We start from the raw sequence: 23617 nt of genomic DNA on the forward strand, positions 1-23617 counted from the left end.
TTGTTGCCTAAATACAACCACCTGTGTTTGTTGTTGAAGGGGAAAAAAAGTCAGTTTGTGGTACCGACATAGTGCATTTACTTTGAAAGAGACCATATGTAAAAGTTAAATCTCCTGTGAAAACATAAGTGTATTTTGAAAGAAGACAATGCATGCAACAGGCAGAACTTGACGGTGTCCCAGAATGTAAAGAACCAACGCACCCAGGGTACCTTGCACATCGTATGTGAACGTGGAAAGTAAATGACCAAACGTCAATATTATGTGATGAGGTCAAAGTAAGAATATGTTGGTTTATCAGACTTTGTGCTTTAGTGCAGCTCCCTCTGGAGCCACACAAGGTTTTCCATAAGTTGTTGTTTTTTTCATATTTAATTGTACTCTTCCAAAATATCAGTGGAGCTCTGTGTCAATATAAACTACAACATTTCTTGCTGTCGGGCGAAAAAAAAAGCCTAAAGGAAGTCAAGGTTGAATTTGTAGGACTATTGATCTTTTTTCTTTATCCATTAATATATTCATTAGTGTGTGCTCTTTGATGCAACGCTATTAATAATGCAGAAACAAATCACAACATTTGCCACTATGGAAATCAGCATTACATCTCCCTCTCTCTCTCACTCACACACACTCACACAACTCACGCTCCGCCTTTAATTCCGCCAACTCCAAGATCAGCGCGCATCACCAGAGAGAGAAAGAGAGATAGTGTGAGTGAGTGTTTGTGTGCATGCGATAGAGAGACAGAGAGTTAACCACTGTCAAAGCCGATTACTCTCCACTGGGTCTGTGATTCTGTCACTGTGTCCACTTGAGGGTTCTCCCCTTTGTGAACGACACGCCTCTCGCTTCCTTCCTGCTTGTTTTCTTTTTTATACATATATAAAAGCGTGCTTTTTGACGAGCAGCATGGATTTATCCTAGTGTTTGTGGGACTCGGACTTCTGTACTATGAGTTCTTCTGCAGAAGCGCTCCAGTCAGCGGGGCAACTTTTTGGTGCGCCACGGCGCCTCTGAGCCGCGCATCTCTGGGTGGGAGAGTTCACACGCAACCCCCGGCGAACATGGGCTGTGAGAGCTCGCGGTGAAAGCTTCGCTTGTCCCACTTTCTTCTTCCCTTCCAAAACCGTACGACAAAAATGCAGAAGAGCTTCCGCTACAACGAAGGGCACGCGCTCTATCTGTCGGAGTACGCGCGTAAAGAGGGGACTAAGCGCGGCTACCTGAGCAAGAAGACCGCGGAGAGCAGCCGATGGCACGAGAAGTTCTTTGCCCTCTACCAGAATATACTGTTCTACTTCGAGAACGAGCAGAGCACGAGACCTGCCGGGATTTACCTGTTGGAAAGATGCACCTGCGAGCGCGCGCCGGCGCCCAAGATGTCCACTACTGGGAAGGAAGCGCTGGAGAAACAGGTGAGAGTTTTAAAAGAGCAGAGGGATGTCAGTCCACTAAACCCTGCTGTGAATCAAAGTTCCCACATTTTTCCTATCTTGTCTAACTTCCCCAAATCTACTCAAGCCCACTGATGTCATCATGGTGCAGTCACTCATTATAATACACCAAATAATCCACAGACACTCCAAGGAGATAAATACCTGGAGTCTACTGTCTTGTGTTTTCACATAACCCATGGAGACATTTATACTGATTATTGCTTGTTTGGTAAACTTTTTAAAAATCAGAATAATGACAACTACAAGTTCAAATTGTTTCACAGCCCTTAAACTGACCATGTAAAAAGAGCAAGTCTCTCATGAAGCATCATTTAAGTGGCTGCAGCAGCTCAGCATCTCTGCTCTCTACAGTTTCAGCAAGCCCCGCAGTGTCAAGTGCTCCAAGTGCATCATCCCCAAGCAGGTGATCATCCCCCAAAGACTCAGATGTGCAAATGGGAGCAGGCTGGTGGGAGAGTTAGATTTCCCACAGCATGTTTTTTCCAGCTCAACCCAAACGAAAAACCCTCTTCCTTTTCACATAAACGTATTCCTCTCTAGTTTTATCTCTGAGGTCGTGAAATTTGCCGACCGCAGCGACAAAAGGTACTTAATTTGTAACCTGTTGAGTGTGAACCCAATAGTCTGTCACATTTGCACCATAATGCAGTTAAGTTATTCTGAACACCACCTTATGTGGATTAGCCGGACAAGGTTGAGATTATCCGTAGCCCAAAGTCAAATTCATTTAGAGTCTGATGGGAGGAAAGCAACAGGTTCTTGTATTTAACCTCATGAAAGCTATAAAGCAAAAGAAGACCTTTTCATTCTGCACTACATGCATATTTTATATTTCCTTGATCCACCGCTTCAATTAATCTACATCTTTACATTTAATAAAATATTCATTCCCAGGATGCCATGTTTTTATGACTCTAACATTACATCATTTAGCTACACATACTGCAGCGTGGCACATTTAATGTCTTCAGAGAGCTTTTGATCTGAGCTACAATTTTAAGTAAACCTTTAATGCATGTTTGTAGATCCGCAGCTGCATCTTGCAGGGCTGAGAAAGGGTGAGAGGTTCATGACTTTAAAGCAGGGTAATATGTTTGGGCAAATCTGTCAGTGACTGCACTCCTGGAAGTTGCCTCAGCATTGTTGCTCCAACAGTTAGGTAGATCTTGTTGCTAGGAAACATTTGAATTACCATTTGCACATGCATTTCATTGAGAAAAAATGGAACATGCATGCACTGGTCATGAATCCCAGGGTGATATCAATCAGAGAGACAATCTGTCTTATAGTAAAAAAAAATAAATAAATAAACAATGTCTTGCAAACACTCCTTCATTAGAGTATTCAGAGCAAACAAAATGATTTCTGTTTCTGATCCCAGTTTTCAGCTGGCCTCGGGGACTGTGTGTGTGTGTGTGTGTGTGTGTGTGTGTGTGTGTGTGTGCGCGCAGGCATCATGCCCATTAAAATGTAGAAGGAGCGATACACTGGAGAGCAGTGACTTTTTTACAGTTTGAGCAAGTATTAAGGAGACACTAAGCGGATGCACAATTAATCATATGAGAGGTGTGGAGAGAAGCGAAATAGCCACCAATCATGATCACTTGATCACCATCGCTAGAAAATATCCCTCCCCACTGACTCCCACCTACTTATACAGTAGATGTCTGTCTCTTTAAATGTACAGTCAATTCAGTCAAGACAATTCTTTCCAGATGTATGCAAATGGAGAAAAGGCTTCAGGAGAGCCAGGAGATGGTAGAGTGTGGTTTTAATCAAGTCATACATAAAGCAAGAAGCACGTGTCTTTATTTCTGTAATTGAGTTGTTAATAATGATGATGAAAGGAGGACAAATCTCTCTTATTTGGGGGCAAAATTACATCTGGCTCCAACTGCTAATGTGATGTAAGCCCAAAACCTGTCTCATCTGATGTTACAGAGCTTGGCAATTATGATGTCTCATTTTACCCTCACTCTCACTGACTGTCTCGCTGTCTCTCCCCATCTGTCTCACTCTCACACTACAGCTGTGGTATTTAATTAGGGTTATTTTCAATCTGCCCTCAGATGAAACCTCATGTGCTGCAGTATAACAGTTTAACTACATAGCCATGCACACAGCAGGCACCGAATAATGCTGACACTTTCCCTGGCTTATGAAACCGTGTGTGTGTGTTTCAGATGAGTTTCGATCATGGAGAATCTCAGAGTTCAGTCTGATCCTGGGTTTTATTCCTTGTGGCAGGGTTTGGTAGGATACAGTAAGAGAAGGCCTTCTATCTTCCCATCAGTTGCTCTCGCTCTTCGCTGTGTTTCTGTGCAGTGGAGTGAGTCTGCCAGCAACCTGCAGTATCACACCCCCACAGTGAGCCACAATGCAACCACACAAATATCACACAGCCACTGCGTCTCTCCCTCTCTCTCACTCTCTGTTGTACTCTCACATAGACACAAACCCTTCAAATCATTTGGAGCGCAGTAACACTGGTCTGAATGCTTTCCACAGTGACCACCATGGACCTGCATTGGCGATGTGAACGCATGTGTGTGTGTATGTGCGTAAAAAGGCCAGCCGATTTAGCTGTGTATAATTATCAAACCATCCCTCCCCCCATCGTCAAGCGTGGGGTTGGTTATTGACCCCGGAGAGAGGCACAGTTCATCAGAGGCCATGAAGCAGGGGAGATGACTATTACATACAGTACGTGTAGGCAGTTTACAGATGGCCACCCATATGTCAAATTGTACTGAGCGATTCAAAGGCCTGGGGGTGCTTTATTGAATGATCATGTTGTAGAAACAAACAAGTCGATCATTCATCATTTGATCCTTGTAGGACTTTGCTGGTCTGTAGTTTGGGAGCGTCATCTGATTGGTCGGGAGCCAGGATCCAAATAAATATAGAGACAAAGCACGGATGAAATCAATGCAGCTACACAGGCTGTTTAATCGGCCAACAGAAATTACAGCTCCACAATCAGAGTTATGCATGAAAAGCTTTCTTCAAAGAGAGTTTGATTTCATTTCTTACGCTCCTCACAGGCTTAGGAAAAAGTTTTATCAGTGTTTATTCTCGGACATCAGTTAGCCCCTCTGGTGAGGAAAGGAATCGATTGGTTGTTTTGATTTCCTAGACTGAATATGAAATACAAAAATCTGAAAGGGCTTGGCTTACAACTACTGCACTCTGAGTGCACAGTAAAAATCAAATAATAAACAGGCACAGCTTGACATGTTAGGGGTGGCTGTGGTTTGGCAGGTAGAGCAGGTCAAATTGCAGAGTTAGTGGTAAGTGGTTGCCCCCGTCAAAATGTCTCACAAAGTGAACTGCTCCGGCTGCTAATACTGCAATACTGTACATGAGAAAGATACATGAATAATGCATTGGTGATGTAATGTAAGCTCAGTCAGGCTTAGTGGAGGCCCCAAGGTGCAAATGATAACATTTCTGATAATAAATAAAAATAATAACAAAAAAACTCCCACATCAACAGTGGAAACAAATATGCAGTCATTTTGTGTCTCTTCGCAGTTCCTTTGCATCTTTTTGTGGTCATTTTGTGTCTCTTTGTCATCACTTTGTGTCTCTTTGAGGTCATCTTGTGTCTCTTTATGGGCATTTCTATTCTCTTCGAGATCATTTTGTGTCTGTATTTATTTTGCATCTCTTTGTTGTCATTTTGTGTGTCTTTGTTGTCATTTTGTGTGTCTTTGAGGTCATTTTGTGTCTCTTTGCAGTTCCTTTGTGTCTCTGTTGTCATTTTGTGTCTTTTTATGGGCATTTCTATTCACTTTGAGATCATTTGTGTCTCCGTGGTCATTTTGTGTCTCTCTGTGGTCATATTGTGTCTCTTTGCAGTTCCTTTGCATCTCTTTGAAGTCATTTTGTGTCTCTCTGTGGTCATTTTGCATCTCTTTGAGGTCATCTTGTGTCTCTTTATGGGCATTTCTATTCTCTTCGAGATCATTTTGTGTCTGTATTTATTTTGCATCTCTTTGTTGTCATTTTGTGTGTCTTTGTTGTCATTTTGTGTGTCTTTGAGGTCATTTTGTGTCTCTTTGCAGTTCCTTTGTGTCTCTGTTGTCATTTTGTGTCTTTTTATGGGCATTTCTATTCACTTTGAGATCATTTGTGTCTCCGTGGTCATTTTGTGTCTCTCTGTGGTCATATTGTGTCTCTTTGCAGTTCCTTTGCATCTCTTTGAAGTCATTTTGTGTCTCTCCGTGGTCATTTTGCATCTCTTTGAGGTCATCTTGTGTCTCTTTATGGGCATTTCTATTCTCTTCGAGATCATTTTGTGTCTCTGCATTTCCTTTGCATCTCTTTGTTGTCATTTTGTGTCTCTCTAGTTCCTTTGCATCTCTTTGTTGTCATTTTGTGTGTCTTTGTGGTCATTTTGTGTCTCTTTGCAGTTCCTTTGCATCTCTTTATGGTCATTTTGTGTCTCTGTAGTTCCTTTGCATCTCTTTGTGGTCATTTTGTGTCTCTTTGCAGTTCCTTTGCATCTCTTTGTGGTCATTTTGTGTCTCTTTGCAGTTCCTTTGCAGTTCCTTTGCATCTCTTTGTTGTCACTTTGTATCTCTTTGAGATCATCTTGTGTCTTCTGTGGTCATTTTGTGTCTCTTTGAGATCATTTTGTGTCTCTGTGGTCATTTTGTGTCTCTGCAGTTCCTTTGCATCTCTTTGTTGTCATTTTGTGTCTCTTTGTTATCACTTTGTGTCTGTCTGTGGTCATTTTGCATCTCCTTGAGGTCATTTTGTGTCTTTTTATGGGCATTTCTATTCATTTTGAGATCATTTGTGTCTCTGTGGTCATTTTGTGTCTCTCTGTGGTCATATTGTGTCTCTTTGCATTTCCTTTGCATCTCTTTGAGGTCATTTTGTGTCTCTGAAGTTCCTTTGCATCTCTTTGTTGTCATTTTGTGTCTCTTTGTTGTCACTTTGTGTCTCTCTGTGGTCATTTTGCATCTCTTTGAGGTCATTTTGTGTCTCTTTGTGGGCATTTCTATTCACTTTGAGATCATTTTGTGTCTCTCTGTGGTCATATTGTGTCTTCTTGCAGTTCCTTTGCATCTCTTTGTGGACAGTTTGTGTCTCTTTATGGGTCAATTTGTGTTTCTTTTAAAACATTTTGTGTTATTTTTATAATTTATAACTGTGATGATTTTTTTGTGTTCACCTTGTACAGATGCTGCATTTACAGTCTGTCACATGGCTCCCTTTAGCTTATTATTATTATGCACTGTTTTTTCTGGTTTTGGAAGAACACAAGATGAGACATGAGCTTGTCTCTTTTCCTAACCGTGCCTTTAGCAGCTTTATTCATAAGGAAATGCCTTTTTATTAACTTCAATATTTCTGTCCAAAACTGAGTGCAGCCAGAATGTTGTGTATACTGTAGCAAAAAGTTCCATTCACTGCCAAACCTTTGAGCCATGTATGAAGGCATTACATGTGTAAAAATAATCAGAACCAGCCCTGCTCATTTATCGAAGATAATAGATGATATGTTGTGTTGCAGCCTTTTGTTTTATAAAATGTTCTATAAAATGCCATGTTTCATTATTTCTGTTGCATTTTGCACCTCAGGGCCACCGACATTAGACTAAATAGACATCAGTGTATTTATGAATTAGGAATATTCCTCCTCCGAGGCATGTATGCGTATTATGTTCAAGTATAACATTTGCAGAATCTAAGGCTCATTATCATCATCAAGGGCGTTTCAAAAGGGATGAAAAAATTAGCTGGTGAGGGGATCAAATTTGTGACCTTCCCTCCATCCCTGCTTAAATTACCTGGCTGTGGTGCAGTGAAATTCATTAAAGAGTTAAAGCATGGGAGAGATATCATAGGTTAATTCAACCCTGTGTGATCTGACTACATTGGCTTTAATGAAGTGTGTTTTTGTTGAGTTAAAGGCACATTGGGGTTCTTTTCAACGGTCCCCTTCCTCATTAAACTTGATGCAAGAAAAAGTGGGGTGACACTTTAGAGCTGAAGTGTCACTGCTGACTTCCTTATGCATGTGTGTGTATGAGCATGTGTGTGTAATTATTTCTCATTAGAAAGCTCGTCAAGCCCTAAACGGTCCTCTCAGAGCCTGGCGTTTTTCGTTGTTGCTCGCACTAATCGTCTGCATCGAGGAATCAATGCTTCCCATATTACTGGAGTCTGATCTGCTTTTCTCCGCAGGCTGCTTTTCATTTTCCTCTTAAGTCTTCTGCCAAGTGTTTGAGCCATTATGGACCTCATTAGTGTCAGATAAGAATTTACAGCTGCCATGTGTCTGAAAATCTGCCTCTTGTGTTTGAAATACTGCACTAATCAAAGTATGGACGACAATGAGGGTAGATTGTGCCTTCAAGAGAACACTCCTGGTACAACATCAATATTTTTGTGTCTAATACACTCCCCCCTCCCATTATGATCATTGTCTGCAGATTGTCAGATGTTCATGAGCAGCTCCTTTTCAAAGAAGTAGTTCAACATTTTGGGAAATATGCTTATTTGCCAGAGAGGTAGATGAAAAGATCGATGCCAGTCTCATGTTTGTGTGTGAAGTGTGGAGCTCCAGCCAGGAGATGATTAGCTTAACTTAGCATAAAGCTAAGGCTCAATCCAAACTTCAAAAATAGGGCAAGTTACATGCTGTAAATATCCCCTTTTGAGCAGAAGCTGGGAGCAGTGACTTCCCAGAGTCTTGTCGTCATCGTGGGGTTAACAGGCAACCAGCTGCACAGAAGCGCTGAGCAGATGGATAAACTATTGAGCCTTAAAGGTAGCCTACTGGTGGGATTTTTTTTTTTTACTTTGAAGAGAACCAGCCTAGCTGTTTCCCCGTGTTTCCAGTATCTATGCTAGGCTATGCTAATCACCTCCCAACTGTAGCTCCACACTTAAAGAAGTATTTCACTGCTGTAAGGATGATCTTCTCATAAAACTGGGCTGTGTATGCAGAAGAAAGACACAAATACTTTTAAAATTGGTGCTACATGACCAGAGAAAACAGATGAAAAGGGCTGTAGCATTTGATTTTACCTACCAGAATGCACAGCGCCACACCGCACCAATAAACACTCCCGCTGGTGCGTAACCTAATCCAAGCTTGGCCGTTTTGACCATAGACTGTATAAAAATATGGACATACTCACCATGACATCACCCATTGGTTTCTGAGGAGTGGGTTTGAAGCTCAAAGTAGTCGGCTCTGGCCATCGCCATCTTGGCAGTGCCTGACTCCGCCCAACTCCCGGCCAATCAAAAATGGGCAAAGAGGCGGGCCAAATGAAGCCTGGTTGCTTAAACACGCCCACCTCGCTTGAAGCTGTTATGTTAGCTAAGGCTAACAAGCTAGGCTAACAAGCTACGCTACTTTGGCTATCCCTGTGGTGTTGGCTGGTCCCGCTCATGCGCCCGGTTGGTGCCAGCTCCTTCACGAAACAAAATATCCACAAGGCTAAAACACGGCTGAGAGGTCAGGTTCAGTGACTTGCGAATTACCTGAAATGACGCCTAGTAGACAGCCAGCGGCTAGTTAGCCACCCGTGATGGCGCCACCTGTCACTCAAAGTGACCATGCCCCTAATTATGCGCAACTTTAAGCCTTAATAAAATTTAAACGGATGAGTTATAAAAAAAAATTCACCCCCCCCCCCCCCGTACAGCTGTCATGAAAGGGGAAATTAGCTATAGAGACCAAAACCGTTTTTTGTACCAGGCTGTAAACATGTTTATTTCTGCTGTAAAGTTGAGCATTTTAACATGGGGGTCTATGGGGATTGACTCCCTTTTGCAGCCTGCCTCAAGTGGCCATTCAACGAACTGCAGTTTTTGGCACTTGCGCATTGGCTTCACTCATCATCCCTGGAGGTTTCCGCTTGGTTTTGACGCATGAAAAAATATGGCAGCCATCTGGTAACAAAATATTAATTATAGTTAAAACAGTAAGCTGATGCAGAACAACCACTGCTCCACCCTTGGTCTTGGCAAGGTGCTGGAAACATCAGTAAGTCTGAACTGGTAGAAAAAGATTTCCGCACACTTACATCTATGCAGCATTTCACTTTATTGTTGAGCTTTCGGTCCATTCGACCTTCATCAGACCATACATATGGCAACAATGGACAGGCAGGTAAAGGTGTCACTCTCAACAATCTCTGCCTCCCTGGAGTTGCAGTTTTTTTTTTTGTTTTATTAAAATACTGAATGGCAAACTGAGGCATACAGATGGAAGCCGCACTTGTCTTGTCATACAATACCAGAATACAAGAAAGGGGGTGGAACACAGTGAAAACAGAACAACATATAAAATCACAAAGCACCTTATAACAGTGTCAAATTACATTTTCATGAGATAGTGAATGGGGCTTTGAGAGGATTCCGGCAAAAGTCATCATTAATCAGAAATCCCCAAATCTATAGAACACGCATCTCAAAAGTAGAACAAAGGGTTATGAAGGGGTATCAGATGAGAACCATCATTAATCATAGAACAGTGAGCTAAAATATGTTTCCGGAAACATTTGAGGTAAGAAATAGTAATGCAGTAACAGAATTTTCGTTCATATTCCATCAGTGCCGCCTAGTTTGACCGTAGTTTTTTCAGCCTCCATTTTAACAATACAAAAAAACAGCATGGTACCCACTTTCTGCTCACAAATTCTCATATTACAGCCAAACAGTGCACTAAAATATATTTCTGAGGACATTTTAGTCACTAAATTGGCAATGCAGTAACAATCCATTTGACCAGCACTGCCTGGTTTTACAGTTTGATCTGAGTTTGAGAGATCTGCTGCTATAGCCTACTGTTTGTGTCCGTAGTGGTGGGTATACAGACTATTGAAGTACAATCTGTAATTCGACAGCTCCAGAGGTGAGCGCAAAAGGATGAGCAGGGATATATGGGTGCTGGTTAGATGGAGGGAAGTTCACTTTATTACATTTTTACACATACTACCAACATTGTTGATACAAGGCTAGTTGGAAATCTGGAAAATGTCCCTTTAACACACATACATGTCACCAATCTACTCAACTGACTCTCAGAAACTGCAAATATGTGTATTCTGCATGATATTAAATCATTCCTTTAATGCTGCTCCTATTAATTATGCCACATGGCAGTGGATGAGGGGGTTGTGTGTAATGTGAAGGGGCTTGCTCCCAACAGAGAATTACCATCCGACTCTACAGTTCCCCTCAGCTCAGCAGAGCTTTTTAGTAAGGATAGACCGATACATCGGCCGGCCGATATATCGGGCTGATATTTGAGTTTTTTTACTTGTATCGGCATTGGCCGATACGCGCGTGGGTTCACGGATTTATTTTTCCCTGGCATGATTTACAGACAGGCATCCACGGGCAGCTCTGTGTTGCCGAAAGACCCTGCAGCGCACATGCAGCGAATCCTACTGTGTACAGCAGTTGTTGTTTTATTTATGCTTCAGCTTAAATATTTGTTTATTTTATAAAGACATTACTGGAAGATTTAAGAGCACTGAATTTGAATGTATAACAATAATAATAATAATAATATTCTACCTGTTCTACCTCAACTTTCCATCTTGTTTTAGTATTTTTTACTGTTCAATAAATGTTTCTTATTTTAAACTTGAGACCTGTAATATTTGTTATCATTGTGTCATTTTTTTTATGTAAATTGAGGGAGCAAAAGCAGTATCGGCCCCAAATATTGGCTCAAGAAAATCGGCAGTCCATAATCGGTCATCGGCTAAGGGTGATGGAAAAAAATTGGTATCGGCATCGGACCTAAAAAATCCATATCGGTCTATCCCTACTTTTTTAGCACCTTTCAGCTCATTGTTTGGTTTTAGTTTTACAGCTCACAACTTGACTCTTTTGCATCTCCAACTGCTCTCTTTAGTGCCATTTTCAGCAGATCTTTTAAGGAAAAAGTTCTAAAAATCCAATTCCTGCTCAGCTCCAAATTTGCTGATTGTTTGTCTCCAAAATGGCAACATAATGTGAATACGTTGCACCGTATTGATCAGCTTGTTGGGAAAGCTGAATGTGGCAGGACTAAAATTGTTGCTAAGACTTGTCAGTCACCACAGTGCCTCAGGTTAGGCAGAGGAGAGGTGAGAATAATACATAATACAAACATCCAGCAGGTATAAGTTTCTATTTCATCACATCCCCTCCTGAACTGGTGCTGGGCTGTTCACGGGGACGCCCTGGGTGATAAAAGCTCTCGGGGCATCGAGCCTCTGTACTCTTCAGTGGTGTTATTGTTATTGCTGGAGCTGCTCCCATCTATTATACATGCTCCTCCTGTCACCAGCTACAGGTGCTGATGTGGAGTGGTGGCACAGAGAAAAGGAGACACATCCCACGAGGAATGTATAAAAAAACTTTAGTGTGAGGTAATAGGATTGTCAAGTATAGTTTCATGTGTGTTTGTTGTTGTTTGCTGTGCACTTTATGAGCAGTGTATTTTACAGGATCAGGTTAGGCGCACTGGCAATTCTCAAGAATATAGTAAAACAGATTTATGGTGTGTTTAGACACCTCCCACTCCTGAGGGAGTCGTAGAGCAAACTCTCTAATCCAGCATCTATTGCATTAAGGCGTCAGGATGTTTCCCAACAATTCTTCCTGGCGATGGATTGACAGAGCAGCTGTAAAACAACAACACATGTCTTAGTTGGGGGAAAAAGCTTGATGATAGCTTTATATTATATATGTTTGTTTTTGATTTAAGTGGAGTAGCAGGACAGCGGTGAAACAGTGGAGGAGGGGAGCTATCTGTTTAATCTCCAGATAGACAGACAGGTAATCCCTGATCAAAGTGTTCTGAGGCAGGCACAACCGTTATTAGGATACTTATATACAGTGTGTGTATGTGTGTGTCTGTTTGTGTGTTTGTGTGTGAGAGAGAAGGCCCCATACTTTGTTAAAGAACTTCTTTGGAGGAAGTGAACAGCATGGAGGGCAATGAAGAAGCAGCAGGATGTGGGATGTTGATTCAGTGATTGTCACATTAGCTGGTACATCATTAGTTGACTTCAGTGGTTACATAAAGTGCTGCTGCTGCTGTCGGATTAATGTTTTGTATCTCTTCACAATGACAAAACTAGGAAATTAAAAATCTGTTCTTGTTTTGTAAAGTGAAGTAAAGCTGGAATTACAATATAGTCTTATAGAAATATACAATGAGGACAATTTAAACACAGATTGAGAAGTTCCCTGATATCAGACAGAACTGTCAACTCACTGTGTTTCCATCTTCAGTCTGACATTGTGTCCACTGGGAGGGGGATTGATTCTGCCTCACCAGTCACTAGAAAAGAATCAGTCTACTTGAAACTACTTGTTTGGTTCGGTTCAATCGTATTCAATGTTGTTTGCCCCCTGAGTGAGGTTTGATTGGGCAGGTGTGAACACAGCAATCACACTTGGGTGCGCACGAAAACAACCAGACCAAGACCTTCTTGAAGAGGTGGTCTCGGTCCGGCTACAAAGGAACTCTGGTGCAGTTTGTTTGTGGTGAGAACGTGTTCCGACCTCGATCTGAACCAACTGCAGTCACATGACACATTGTTTGGGTTAAACATGAGCATGTTACAGTCCTGGAGGATTATTAATGTGCACCTCCTCCTGTACTGCCTTAATATGCACATTCAGCACATTCAATGCATCAAAACATTGTTTTCTAGTTGGAGCCGCGCCTCGTTTTCAAACTGTATGGTTTGACTAAAATGAACAATGACAGCAATATAGTCCACGATGAGCAGCGCTAAAATCACCCTGCATAGTTGTCCCTCCATTGTGACGTTAGAAAGTGTCACATTTATCTTGCAAGTGTACTCTTCTTCAATGGTTTGTTTACTTCCTGGATTTTTCCCACATGGAAATTCTGACCAATCAAGAGCAGCTTTCTCACGCAAGGCATTTGATCTTGTCCGCTTGTAAAAGGTGCCGTAAGAACACGAACCAACTCTAGGCAATTACACATCTTTGAAACAAAATTAGTCCCTGATTCAGACCAAAGCAAAACAACTCTAGTTCTGAAAGCACCCTTGAACTCCATGCTGATTCATAGCTATGTCAAAATACCTGTATTGTCGGTCCTTTAAGATAAGAGCAGAGCGAAGTAAAAACAAATTACAATGTCAGCTAATATTGAGACACCATATCATTAAGGAACAGCCTTGATAGCAGCGTCTGTCTTGTCTATACTGCTTGCAATTGTTGTTATTATTTCTCAATGGTTGTGGAGCGCCAAAAGCACAAAAGTGAAAAGTGAAAATGAAATGCGAAAATTAACATTCCTACTAAAATTGTGACACATATCGCAGCCGCAATATCCGTCAAAATGATCACAATATGACCTTTTTTTGTATATCGTGCAGCCCTAATCTGAATACTACAGGGATACGTGCTTGAAAGTGTGTCTTTAATTGACGACTCGTGTGTGCTTTTGAACCTACAGAACAATTTTTATGTCCACCCTGCTGGTGTTGTGGTGGTCAACAGCTTCTTTGTACTGTTGTAGGAGTCTTTAAATTTTCTCTTGGAGCTGCATGAACATATACAGAATGCCCATCTCCAGCCCTCACAGTCTTCTCGCTCCAAACATCAAGTGGGGCTTGTTGAATGCTGATGCTGAGGTGAATAATAATGAGAAGTCCATCTGATTTACTGCATCTTGCTTGGAAGTAGTTAACCGCACTTTGGCCTGACTCTGGAGATGGTCCATCTAGGGTGCAAGTAGTGGGGGAGACGTAAATCAATATGGCATGATTTGACTTGGCGCAACCAAAAGTGCCAAAGCCCTTCTGGAGTCTTGTCAGCACTGAGAGGCCTGGCAACCAGAGAAGACTCCAGGAGGGCCTCATGAAACCAAAAATGGTTGCTGTTATACTTTGGGTTTTTGTGCAGATTTAACAAACAAGATATAATTTGTTAACTACTAAACCTTAAAGACGCTAGTAGAAAGAGTTTGTCACCTTTGGACAGAGCCATGTAAACTGTTTCACCGTTTTTCCCAGTCTTTATGCTAAGCTAAGCTAATTGGCTTTTACTTAACACTCACATTTGTGTATCGATCTCATCTGAATCTAAACGAGAATGCAAATAAGCATATTTTCTACAAAGTTATTTATTATGGTACATATGATGGATGAGACCTGGCCACTTATTAACAAAGATGCATGGGTGTGCAGGTATTGCAACCTGCTGTACAGTAAATAAGGGCAAATTTATCTTATTGAATTCAGACGGTTTTCATGACAATAGCAGTTTGTCTCTTTGTGCTCGTCCTCGGAGCATTTTATGAAGCTACATTCGGTACAAAAAGTACATTATTGCCCCTGTGGGAGCACGACAGGAGCTGAGAAATGAGAGGAATATAAAAAGGAGAGAAGCAGATTGTGAGTCGGATCCAGAAGACTGGTGGGTGGAACAAGTGAACCCACACCCCTTCTATCCTATTATCTCTCTAAAGCTTCTTCTCACAAACGACTTTTATTGTTTCAGTCACTGATTTAACCCCAATAATGGCCAGTAACATATTTTAAAGCCTATTCTGTACGTGTTATAGGCCTCAGTCCGTCATAAAAGCCAAAAAGATGCAGTTTTAAAAAATACCCACAGTGTTAGAATATTAAGTTCATTTAATTAGTTACTGGATTTTTGCGCCTAATTTTCTATTTTCAGAATAATCTGGTTTCCTCTCTTGTGTTTTATCCATCCATCCATCCATCCATCCATTTTCATCCGCTTATCCGCTACTCAACTGACCCCTTTAGAGGCGAAGGAGCAGCGGCTCTACTCTGAGCTCCCTTTGGATTTCCAAGTTCTTTACACTGTCTTTAAGAGTGAGTCCAGCCACCCCTATGAAGAAAACTCATTTCGGCCCCTTGTATCCGCAGTCTTATTCTTTCGGTCATTACCCAGAGCTCATGACCATAGGTGAGGGTTGGAACGTAGATGGACCAGTAAATTGAAAGCTCAGCTCCCTCTTCACCACGACGGTCCAGTGCAGTGCTAGCATCACTGCACAAAACCGCCGATCCATCTCATGCTGTATTCTACCCTCACTCTTGATCAAGACAGCGAGATACTTGTGTTTTAGTAGAATATTGTCGTGCTCTTTGTGTGGTCTTTTCAAACCAAAATAACTGATATTTGTTGTAAATATAAAAATAATCTCCTGCTGATATGTTTGGGGCATTTTGTTCCCCCATGAGGATGCCAACAACAGGTGGCTTGAGATTAGCTCTGTTTTGATAATCACTCACGATCACTACATGCGGTTCTTTTTTAGTATCTGTTGTTCTATTCTTTAAAGGGAAACTCAACATGGTGTATATACTCACACACATTCATATAAAGGAAATCCAGAATATGAATTATATCAGTTGCTTCTATCGTCTCACATACACACACACATGAATCTGGTCTCCTCTCTTATGTCTTTCTCTGTAATGGTAATTATCACCCTGTGGGACGCAGGATCACTGAGCAGTCTCTGCTTCGCCACAACAGTGCAAAGGTGGTGACGCATTAAACATCAGCATCCAGTGGAGAACACTATGTTAAAACTGCTTCTTAATGATTTTTCTGTTCCTTTCAACTTCGTAATCAGCACATATGGATCTACGGAATAGGATGAGGCAAAAACCTGTGAAAGTTGTCAGATGTTAACACACAACAAAGGGTGTTTTATCAGCCAACCTGTTTTCCCTGCAGCACTGGATTAGATCTAATAGAAAGTGCCATGTTGCACACCAGCTTACAGAATTTTTTGTTCAATGGTGGCAGTGTCTTTTCTAAATACGCTCTTTCATGCAAATCAAGTTCAAATGAAGTGAGGCCAACCATTGTGGTTTGGCCATGGTATTTTTGTGAAACACACAACCACAAAAACACACCATGCTGTACATGAGACAAGGCAGTAGGGCAATGATCCATTTTTCTGACCTACCTGACTCCTGGTTCCACCGACACAACTTTGCATCGTGTTATTTGTATTAAACATTTCTCAGAATCAATAAGGCCTTATTTTCAGGCTTATATTAAATAACCGTGCCAGTGGTTTTGTGTGTTTTAGCACATTTGAACCACAAAATATTTGCAGGTCACAGAGAAATCAGTTAACCGTTTGCAAACTGCGGAGTTTTAGAAATCTGACAGGTTTTTTTCTACTGATCTATTTAGACACTGGTTTGTGTTTGTTCAAGTACGATATGAAAATAGTAGACATTTGAAACTTTGTACAATCTATTACATTGATCATTATGTCTGCAGTAATTTTTTAAAAACTTATCAGTATGAGGCAATGGAGGGCTGACCTTTTAAATCAATTAACACACAAGCAGTAAATGCAAACTGTGGCTATGTCAGAAATCATTCACCGAACTGTAAACCCCAGTGCGCTCACTTAGCTTACAGTATTTTGGAAACAGCTTGCACTCAAAACTTTTAGTTTAGTATAATACAATAACATAAAAGTTCTGAGTACACCACACAGAAAGTAATGTGTCACATGACCCTTGTCTGACAGGAATTTTATGTCACTTTAACATAATTTTTCCTTTGTTTTTTGAGCATTTAATCCTGTGTTATATGAACATAAAAACATTGAGAACACGTTTTACAACAATTTCATTTAATTTCATCGAGCTATAAAATTATATTGTGGCGAGCCTCGTGTCTTGATTGCCAGAGTAAGGCAAAGAGATGAATTCTGAACCTGGAAGTGCTCTTTATTTCACCCTAGCACAACTTTATGTTAGACACTCTAATATCCACACAGGCAGGAGGTCACTAACTGCGTTTACACATGAACTCATAATGCAAAATATTTTTGATACTCTGAATCCACTATATAGGATATAATAATTGCCACTAGACATTCAAACAGCACTACAAAATGGTGAACTCACAATAGAGTCCACTATATCCTGAGTAGTAAGGGATTTTGGACACAGCCATTGTTCACTGTGATGAATTAAACAACTCAAGAAAGTTCTAAAAACCCCTTCATACCTACAGTCCACTCACACAGGTGTTGCCACTTATGTTGTTTGATAGGACCTCTTCTCGGGACTGTGTGGGTGTTTGCATGCTGTGCTTGATTGAAATATTCCTCATCAGTTAATTGGCCATGTTACAGCTGCTGGTCTGTGTTGTTGTTTTTCTTTGTGTCCCCTTCCCTTTTTTCCTCCAGGTCCTGCCTCTCCCTCATTACTAGTGGTTGATCACACCTGAAGCCACTTGTAATCAGGGAACCATAGAAGTGGAAGGACTGGCTGCGACCTGGGGTACAGTGGACCGTGACAGCAGAGCTGTGTGTGGTGTGTGTTGTCTGGTAGAAGCATTTTCACGTTGGGTACTCCTTTGGTGTGGAAGGGAGGGTGTTGTTTTCCAGTTGCTGTTTTGCTGGCCTAAACTTACGTTTCTTTGCTTGTGTTTTATAGATGGTCTGGCAACTTGTGTTGGAGCAGCTCGCTTTAAGTTTTCATTATATTCTGTTTTGTAAATAAATCATTATTAAGTTAATGTTGACCTGCTCTCCTCTCTCCTTCTTCCGAAAATACCCGTTAAACATTTTATATGGACAGGGGATGGGAACGTAACATATTAAATGTTTACTGGGTATTATCGGAAGAAGGAGAGAGGAGAGCAGGTCAACCTTAACTTTCTTCCTTTTCCCGCTGCGTTTCCCCCCCTGACTTGGCCGGGTGCCGTTAAACTATTATGGCAACCAGCCGCGTATTATGCCTACGTTTTTCATTGGTTTCTGACACCGCAAGTCACTGCCCAAGCGTCGGATTTCAACGACTTTGGCGTGAAACCAGGCTTGATAAACTGCCCTTAAGTGACACCACAAGACTACAAGTTTGTAGTTCTGCCCACCCTACTGAGAGTTTTGCTGCCTTACCTTTCATTCTTGTCCTACCGCCTATACTTAAACTATATATATACTGGAACTGCTCTATGTGACTGTGCAGTTCCTTTGTTATTTCAGTACGCTCAGAGTATACACATTTAATCCCAGTGGGGATCAAACCTTTAACACTTTCAGCATTCATGCCTCCTTCTGCCCATTGAAGTAAACAACATCAAAGCAGTAAAATGCCAGTCGCTCTGAAAGGCAGAGAGTGAGAGCCGAGAAAAAAAAACAAACCACGAGGTCCATCTGTGGTACTGTACAACACAATTTGGCCTCTCATCAATACAGATACCAAAGCAGACAGCAGCGTTGCATCATTAGTTGCTATTCCAGTCCCCTAATCATCAGTGGATCCCAACAACATTCTGTCATCTCTGCCTTTAAATATTTATAACACATGAGTATTTCTGGATCCCCCAGCCATCGCTTGCCTAATGAATCTATTACCAACAAGTCCAGTTTCATCTTTGACTCTTAAATCTTTAATAAAGAAAGAAGTATTACATCACAGCACCACCATGAACCTCATAGTGTGTGTGTGTATGTGTGTGTGGAGAGGATTTAATTTCTAACGTTCAGTCTCTGTTGGACAGTGAAATCAAATCTAGTCTCAATCCTCACCTCTGTTCTTGCAGCAAGCAGTTTTTAATGACTGACCCGCAATGGCTTCTGAATAATAAAATTTCCCTTCACCCTGCTCAGCGGTGGTAAAACACACTCTTTTGTGTCACGCTGTCAGTTTCACAGTCTCATTTTCCATAATAGCTGTTCCTGAGATTACGCAAAAAAGGTGAGTGGTAAATTGGACGTCGGTGACATAAAGAGTGCAAGAGTGGAAAAGAGTCTCTGTCTCTTTGTTTCTTTTTGCTTCTCCTCTCTGTCTTTATTTGTTTAAATGAAATCTCTTACAGTACAGTGAAGGCCCTGAGGGAAGGAGGGCACATTTGAGCTGATCTGAAGGGAGAGCGAGCCGGTCGTCTTGAATGGTACTGTAGAGTTGGGAAGCTGCGTGTTCGCAGCTGAGACAGAGTCAGACCTCTCACTGCTTTTACATGTTCCTTTCTGGCTAATGAGGACACAGTACAGTGTTAGAGCGTAATTCATTGCACTGCATTGTTAATGTTTTCAATGCCATGAGGTCCAGCATGATGCAAAAATCTTCTGTAAAGGATGTGATACCATTAAACTTTAATGATTGCCTGGGGGCAAGTGGGTCACTGCTGCAGCACATAGCAGGAGTATACAGCTAGGGTTAAAAGAGAATAGAAACATAAAAGCAGAATGAAAATGTGTATACTATATACAACAGATTTGACTTACTTAACATACAAACTGAGAACTTTAAAGTTAAGTCGAAGTGTGAATGGAAAAATGGACTGTACATTCAGAAAGGAATTCAGTGCAGAAGATCTTCCTGGAAAGGGAGATTATGTGAACACAGATAATAGGCTTACCAGTGTGTGCTGTGCGCAGTATAAACAGTGGTGGATAAAACCAAGGTACATTTCCTTAAGTACTTTACTGTGGTGTTCTGTGGAGTTTTCTGAAAGCAGGGGTGTCAAACTCATTTTAATTCATGAGCCACGTACATCTCGATTTGATCTCAAGTGGGCTATATCAACAAAACCACTGCATAATAACCTAGAAGCACTACTCCACTAATTACATGTGAATTTTTCCATACAGTTCCCCGAACAGTAATCCAAAAGTGGAAGCTATTGAGGAAGCAGGTTATCTCTAGCCTTAGGCCCGATCACACAGGAAGTGTTTTGCAGGTTGCAAAATGCGAAGCATGCCACACTGCCTTTTTTAAAAATTGAGTGCCACTATTGAAAAGAAAATGCTTGGTGCGCCTTTTTTATTCTAACCACCCCGCGTAGTCAATCTACTGTTTATTTTAGTTATTTGACAGTAATTAGTATCTAGTTCCTAAAATGTTGAGGCAGAGGGTACTTGCTGTAGCTCTGGTTGAAGGTGAGAGGCTGTCAACAAACAGTTTTTTGGGTACATCTGTGGAGATCTGTGTGGGCACATGAGACCCTCAGAAGGAGGGTGGATCACAGGGAGTACCACCAGTTGGTTCAGGAGCTTCGCCTTGATAATGGCTGTTTCCAGGCATATTTTAGGATGACTCTGGGGCAGTTTGACAACCCACTGTCTATCGCTTGGCCGCATAGCTCTGGGTATCCAGCAACCACTACCACCAGTTTCTCCTCCGTTTACCAAGTGTAAACTCATTTTCGTGACTACCACAGAAGGCCCGCCTCTCAAATCATTCAATTGGACGATGGGAAAAAAGATGATGAAAAAAGAGATGATGTGGGGTGTTTTTCTACTTTGAGTTGAAGTTTTTTCAACTCGAAGAGTTCAGAGCGCTTCAGCAAAAACACCAGGCGCCTAGAGTGCAGAAATGCCAGGCACGTTGCAACCCAAAAGACTTGAACAAAAAGCTTCAGTCTCAGTAAGAACAATTACAAAAAGGCACCTCCAGCTGTTAAAACGCTGTCTGTGTGATCTGGGCCTAACAAATCATTTACAAATGAAAAGACAGAAATCTGATACGAATACTTTTTGTATGGAAGCTGCTGAATGACAATATTTTGCTCATTGTTTAATCTCTTTTAATACAATAAATATTCATTGTGTCAAACTGTATTCTTGTCAGGGTGGTTTACATGGCATATCTATTAACTTTCAAATTTGCTCCTGAAACCTTGCACCTCTTAGCCTTCACAAGTGCATCAATATTAGCTGTGCAGAGTCATCCAGTGGGCCTGATTGGACCCTTTGGCGGACCGGTATGTTTGACACCCCTAATTCAAAGAAACAAAGTTTACCATCAGTGTTTCTCACCAAAACACAGTTTACATCCTGCTGGCTGAACAGCCGCTTCGCAAATGTTTCATGAAGAAGGAAATGCATTCAGACCCTTCTGAATATTTTAAATTGCCCATTGTTTAAATCCATGTTTGGTAGCTTGCTGTCTTCTTCTTCACTGCCTTTATGGGCACACTGCTACACTCTTTTGCTTCCTTGTGTGCATGAATGACACAAACAAAACAGGGACATGAGTAAAAAAGATTGTATTATGGCAACACTAGTTCTCCACAGGATACCTTTAAGGACCATTTTGAGGTACTTGACTTGAATATTTCCATTTCAAGCTACTTTTATTTCCACTCCACTTTATCTCAAATTTAAATATTATACTTCTTTACTCCACTGGGCCTACATTTGATAGCAGATACTTTAGAGACTTTACTTATCAGGTCCTATTGATCCCAAATAGAGAGGAGAACTTAAACCTACTCTTCTTCATGAGCCCGCGGCTCAAGGCTCCGGCTCATGGAGAAGAGTAGGGATGTTAGCGTTAGCTCCTGGAGTTAGCACTAGAGCTACTATGGCTACTGGAGTAACTTACAGCTATGGAGCGCTTCTACCAGCTCTTCTAGTGACTGAGCCTCGCCTCCATCTCAGCAGATATATTGCATTTACTACAGGTACCATCATCATTGAAGTAGGCAGGGAAATAGCTAAACACAGTCACGTGAACGTACATGAGCACGCAGCCGGACCGGCTTGTAAACAAGGGGCTGGAGATCAACACAGAGAGAGGGTGTGTGAGGTCATGCTATACTCCAGATGAAATTAGACCTCTAGTTCTTCACATAGCAATTTTTTAATTCCTTCAATCTAGAAATGATGAATTTCGCTTATTGCTCCTTTAAGTAATATTGTAAATGAAGGATATGTGTTGCAGCAGAGTGGTGTTGCTTCTTTACTTAAAGGTCCAGTGTTTAAGATTTAGAGGCATTTATTGGCAGAAATGGTACTTAATATTCATTACTATGTTTTCATTAGTTCATAATCAGTTGTTAATATCTAAATCATCAGTGTTCGATGTCCCCAAATCCGACACACCAGACCTTTAAGTAAAATATCTGATTATTTATTTCACCATGTAGCATAAAAGACTACAGTGGCTATCATTATTATCACTGCATATTCATTCATTATTTTATTTATTCTGGTGACATGCCTTCAGCCCGTCCCACATGAGATTATAAGATACCATCTTTGTTTTAGTTAGTTAGTAGCAGTTTATTTCAAACATGTACAGTAAGTAGCAAGTAAACAAAATAATCATACTATGGTAGACAGACATAAAAAACAGGTGACTAAAGGAAGCATGAAAACTGAAAACAACATATAATGATTTGATTTACATGTCAATAAAGGAGTGGAAGGAGGTACAAACTTATTTATTCCCACTTCTTCTAATAGTCAATCATGAAGCTCCCCATCAGTATAAAGCTGTACAATAACTAATTCTCCAAGACCTATTCTAATATGTTAAACAAATTACCAATAATATTTGTCTTACAGCAAGATATGAAATAATTACAAAAATACTTACATATATTTAAACCTTATTCAAAACAATAATTTCATCTTTATATCCTTATCCAATCATGACAGATGTGTTTTGCTTTGTCAAACTATGAGTATATACACAGACTGTTTACATATACATACTCAAAACTGATGGCAATGAATAAATGAATAAATAAAGAGTAAACTCTTGCTGATAGTCAAACACCTTCATTGTTGTACCTTCATTTTTATGTGGGACAGGAGCATAAAAGAAACACAATTAAACTACAGTTATGAACAAACAACAAAACAATACAAAAGAAAAAAATCTAAATTAACTGTTTACACAAGGAAGCATCAGACACTCACAGACCATCTCCATAAAGAGCTCCTTTTCTTTTCTCCCGGGGTTGTTTATGTAATAATAACAACAGGGAGATCTGTTTGATCAAAGCAACCATGTGAATCAATACCAACATGGTGTGAAAATATCTGTGTATTCACTTTAATAAGGCTATAAAAGGCAGATATATTATGAACACTGACATGCGCTGTGCACGGCAAACATCAATAACCATTAACCCCATCAGTGCACTGTGTTATCTTAAATGTGCAGATAACAAGGACTCAGAGTATCCATCTAGATCTCTAAAATCTGCATTAGCCAAATTATTTTATTTTCCACTTGACACTGCTTCCTTCTCACGTCTGAAATTGCAGGATGGATCACTAAAAGCTTTAAATGAATAGGGGCTGCGCTGGAAGTGCAAAAAACACGGCGGAAGCGTCAGATATTGTGTTGCCATGGAAATGTTATCTTGTTAGGTGATGACACAATTCAGAAATATGTACTCGGTTA

The 23617-nt window shown here is 40.9% G+C and overlaps 1 protein-coding gene across 4 annotated transcripts in view; it reads left to right on the forward strand.

Annotated features, from left to right (window-relative positions):
• The first annotated feature begins 690 nt into the window (after positions 1–690).
• The window catches only part of rasgrf2b (Ras protein-specific guanine nucleotide-releasing factor 2b), a 75090-nt gene continuing 52163 nt past the window's right edge, over positions 691–23617 (forward strand). For 2 of the 4 annotated variants that reach the window (XM_033620087.2, XM_033620088.2), the window contains exon 1: positions 691–1415. In XM_033620087.2, coding sequence (XP_033475978.1) covers positions 1140–1415 — 276 coding nt within the window. In that variant the 5' untranslated portion in view covers positions 691–1139. The remainder of the gene's footprint in view (positions 1416–23617) is intronic. The other 2 variants (XM_078170617.1, XM_033620090.2) reach the window with 1 other exon arrangement.

The sequence above is a fragment of the Epinephelus lanceolatus genome, chromosome 9 (assembly GCF_041903045.1).
Source record: "Epinephelus lanceolatus isolate andai-2023 chromosome 9, ASM4190304v1, whole genome shotgun sequence".
In the NCBI taxonomy this organism is placed as follows: Eukaryota; Metazoa; Chordata; class Actinopteri; order Perciformes; family Serranidae; genus Epinephelus; species Epinephelus lanceolatus.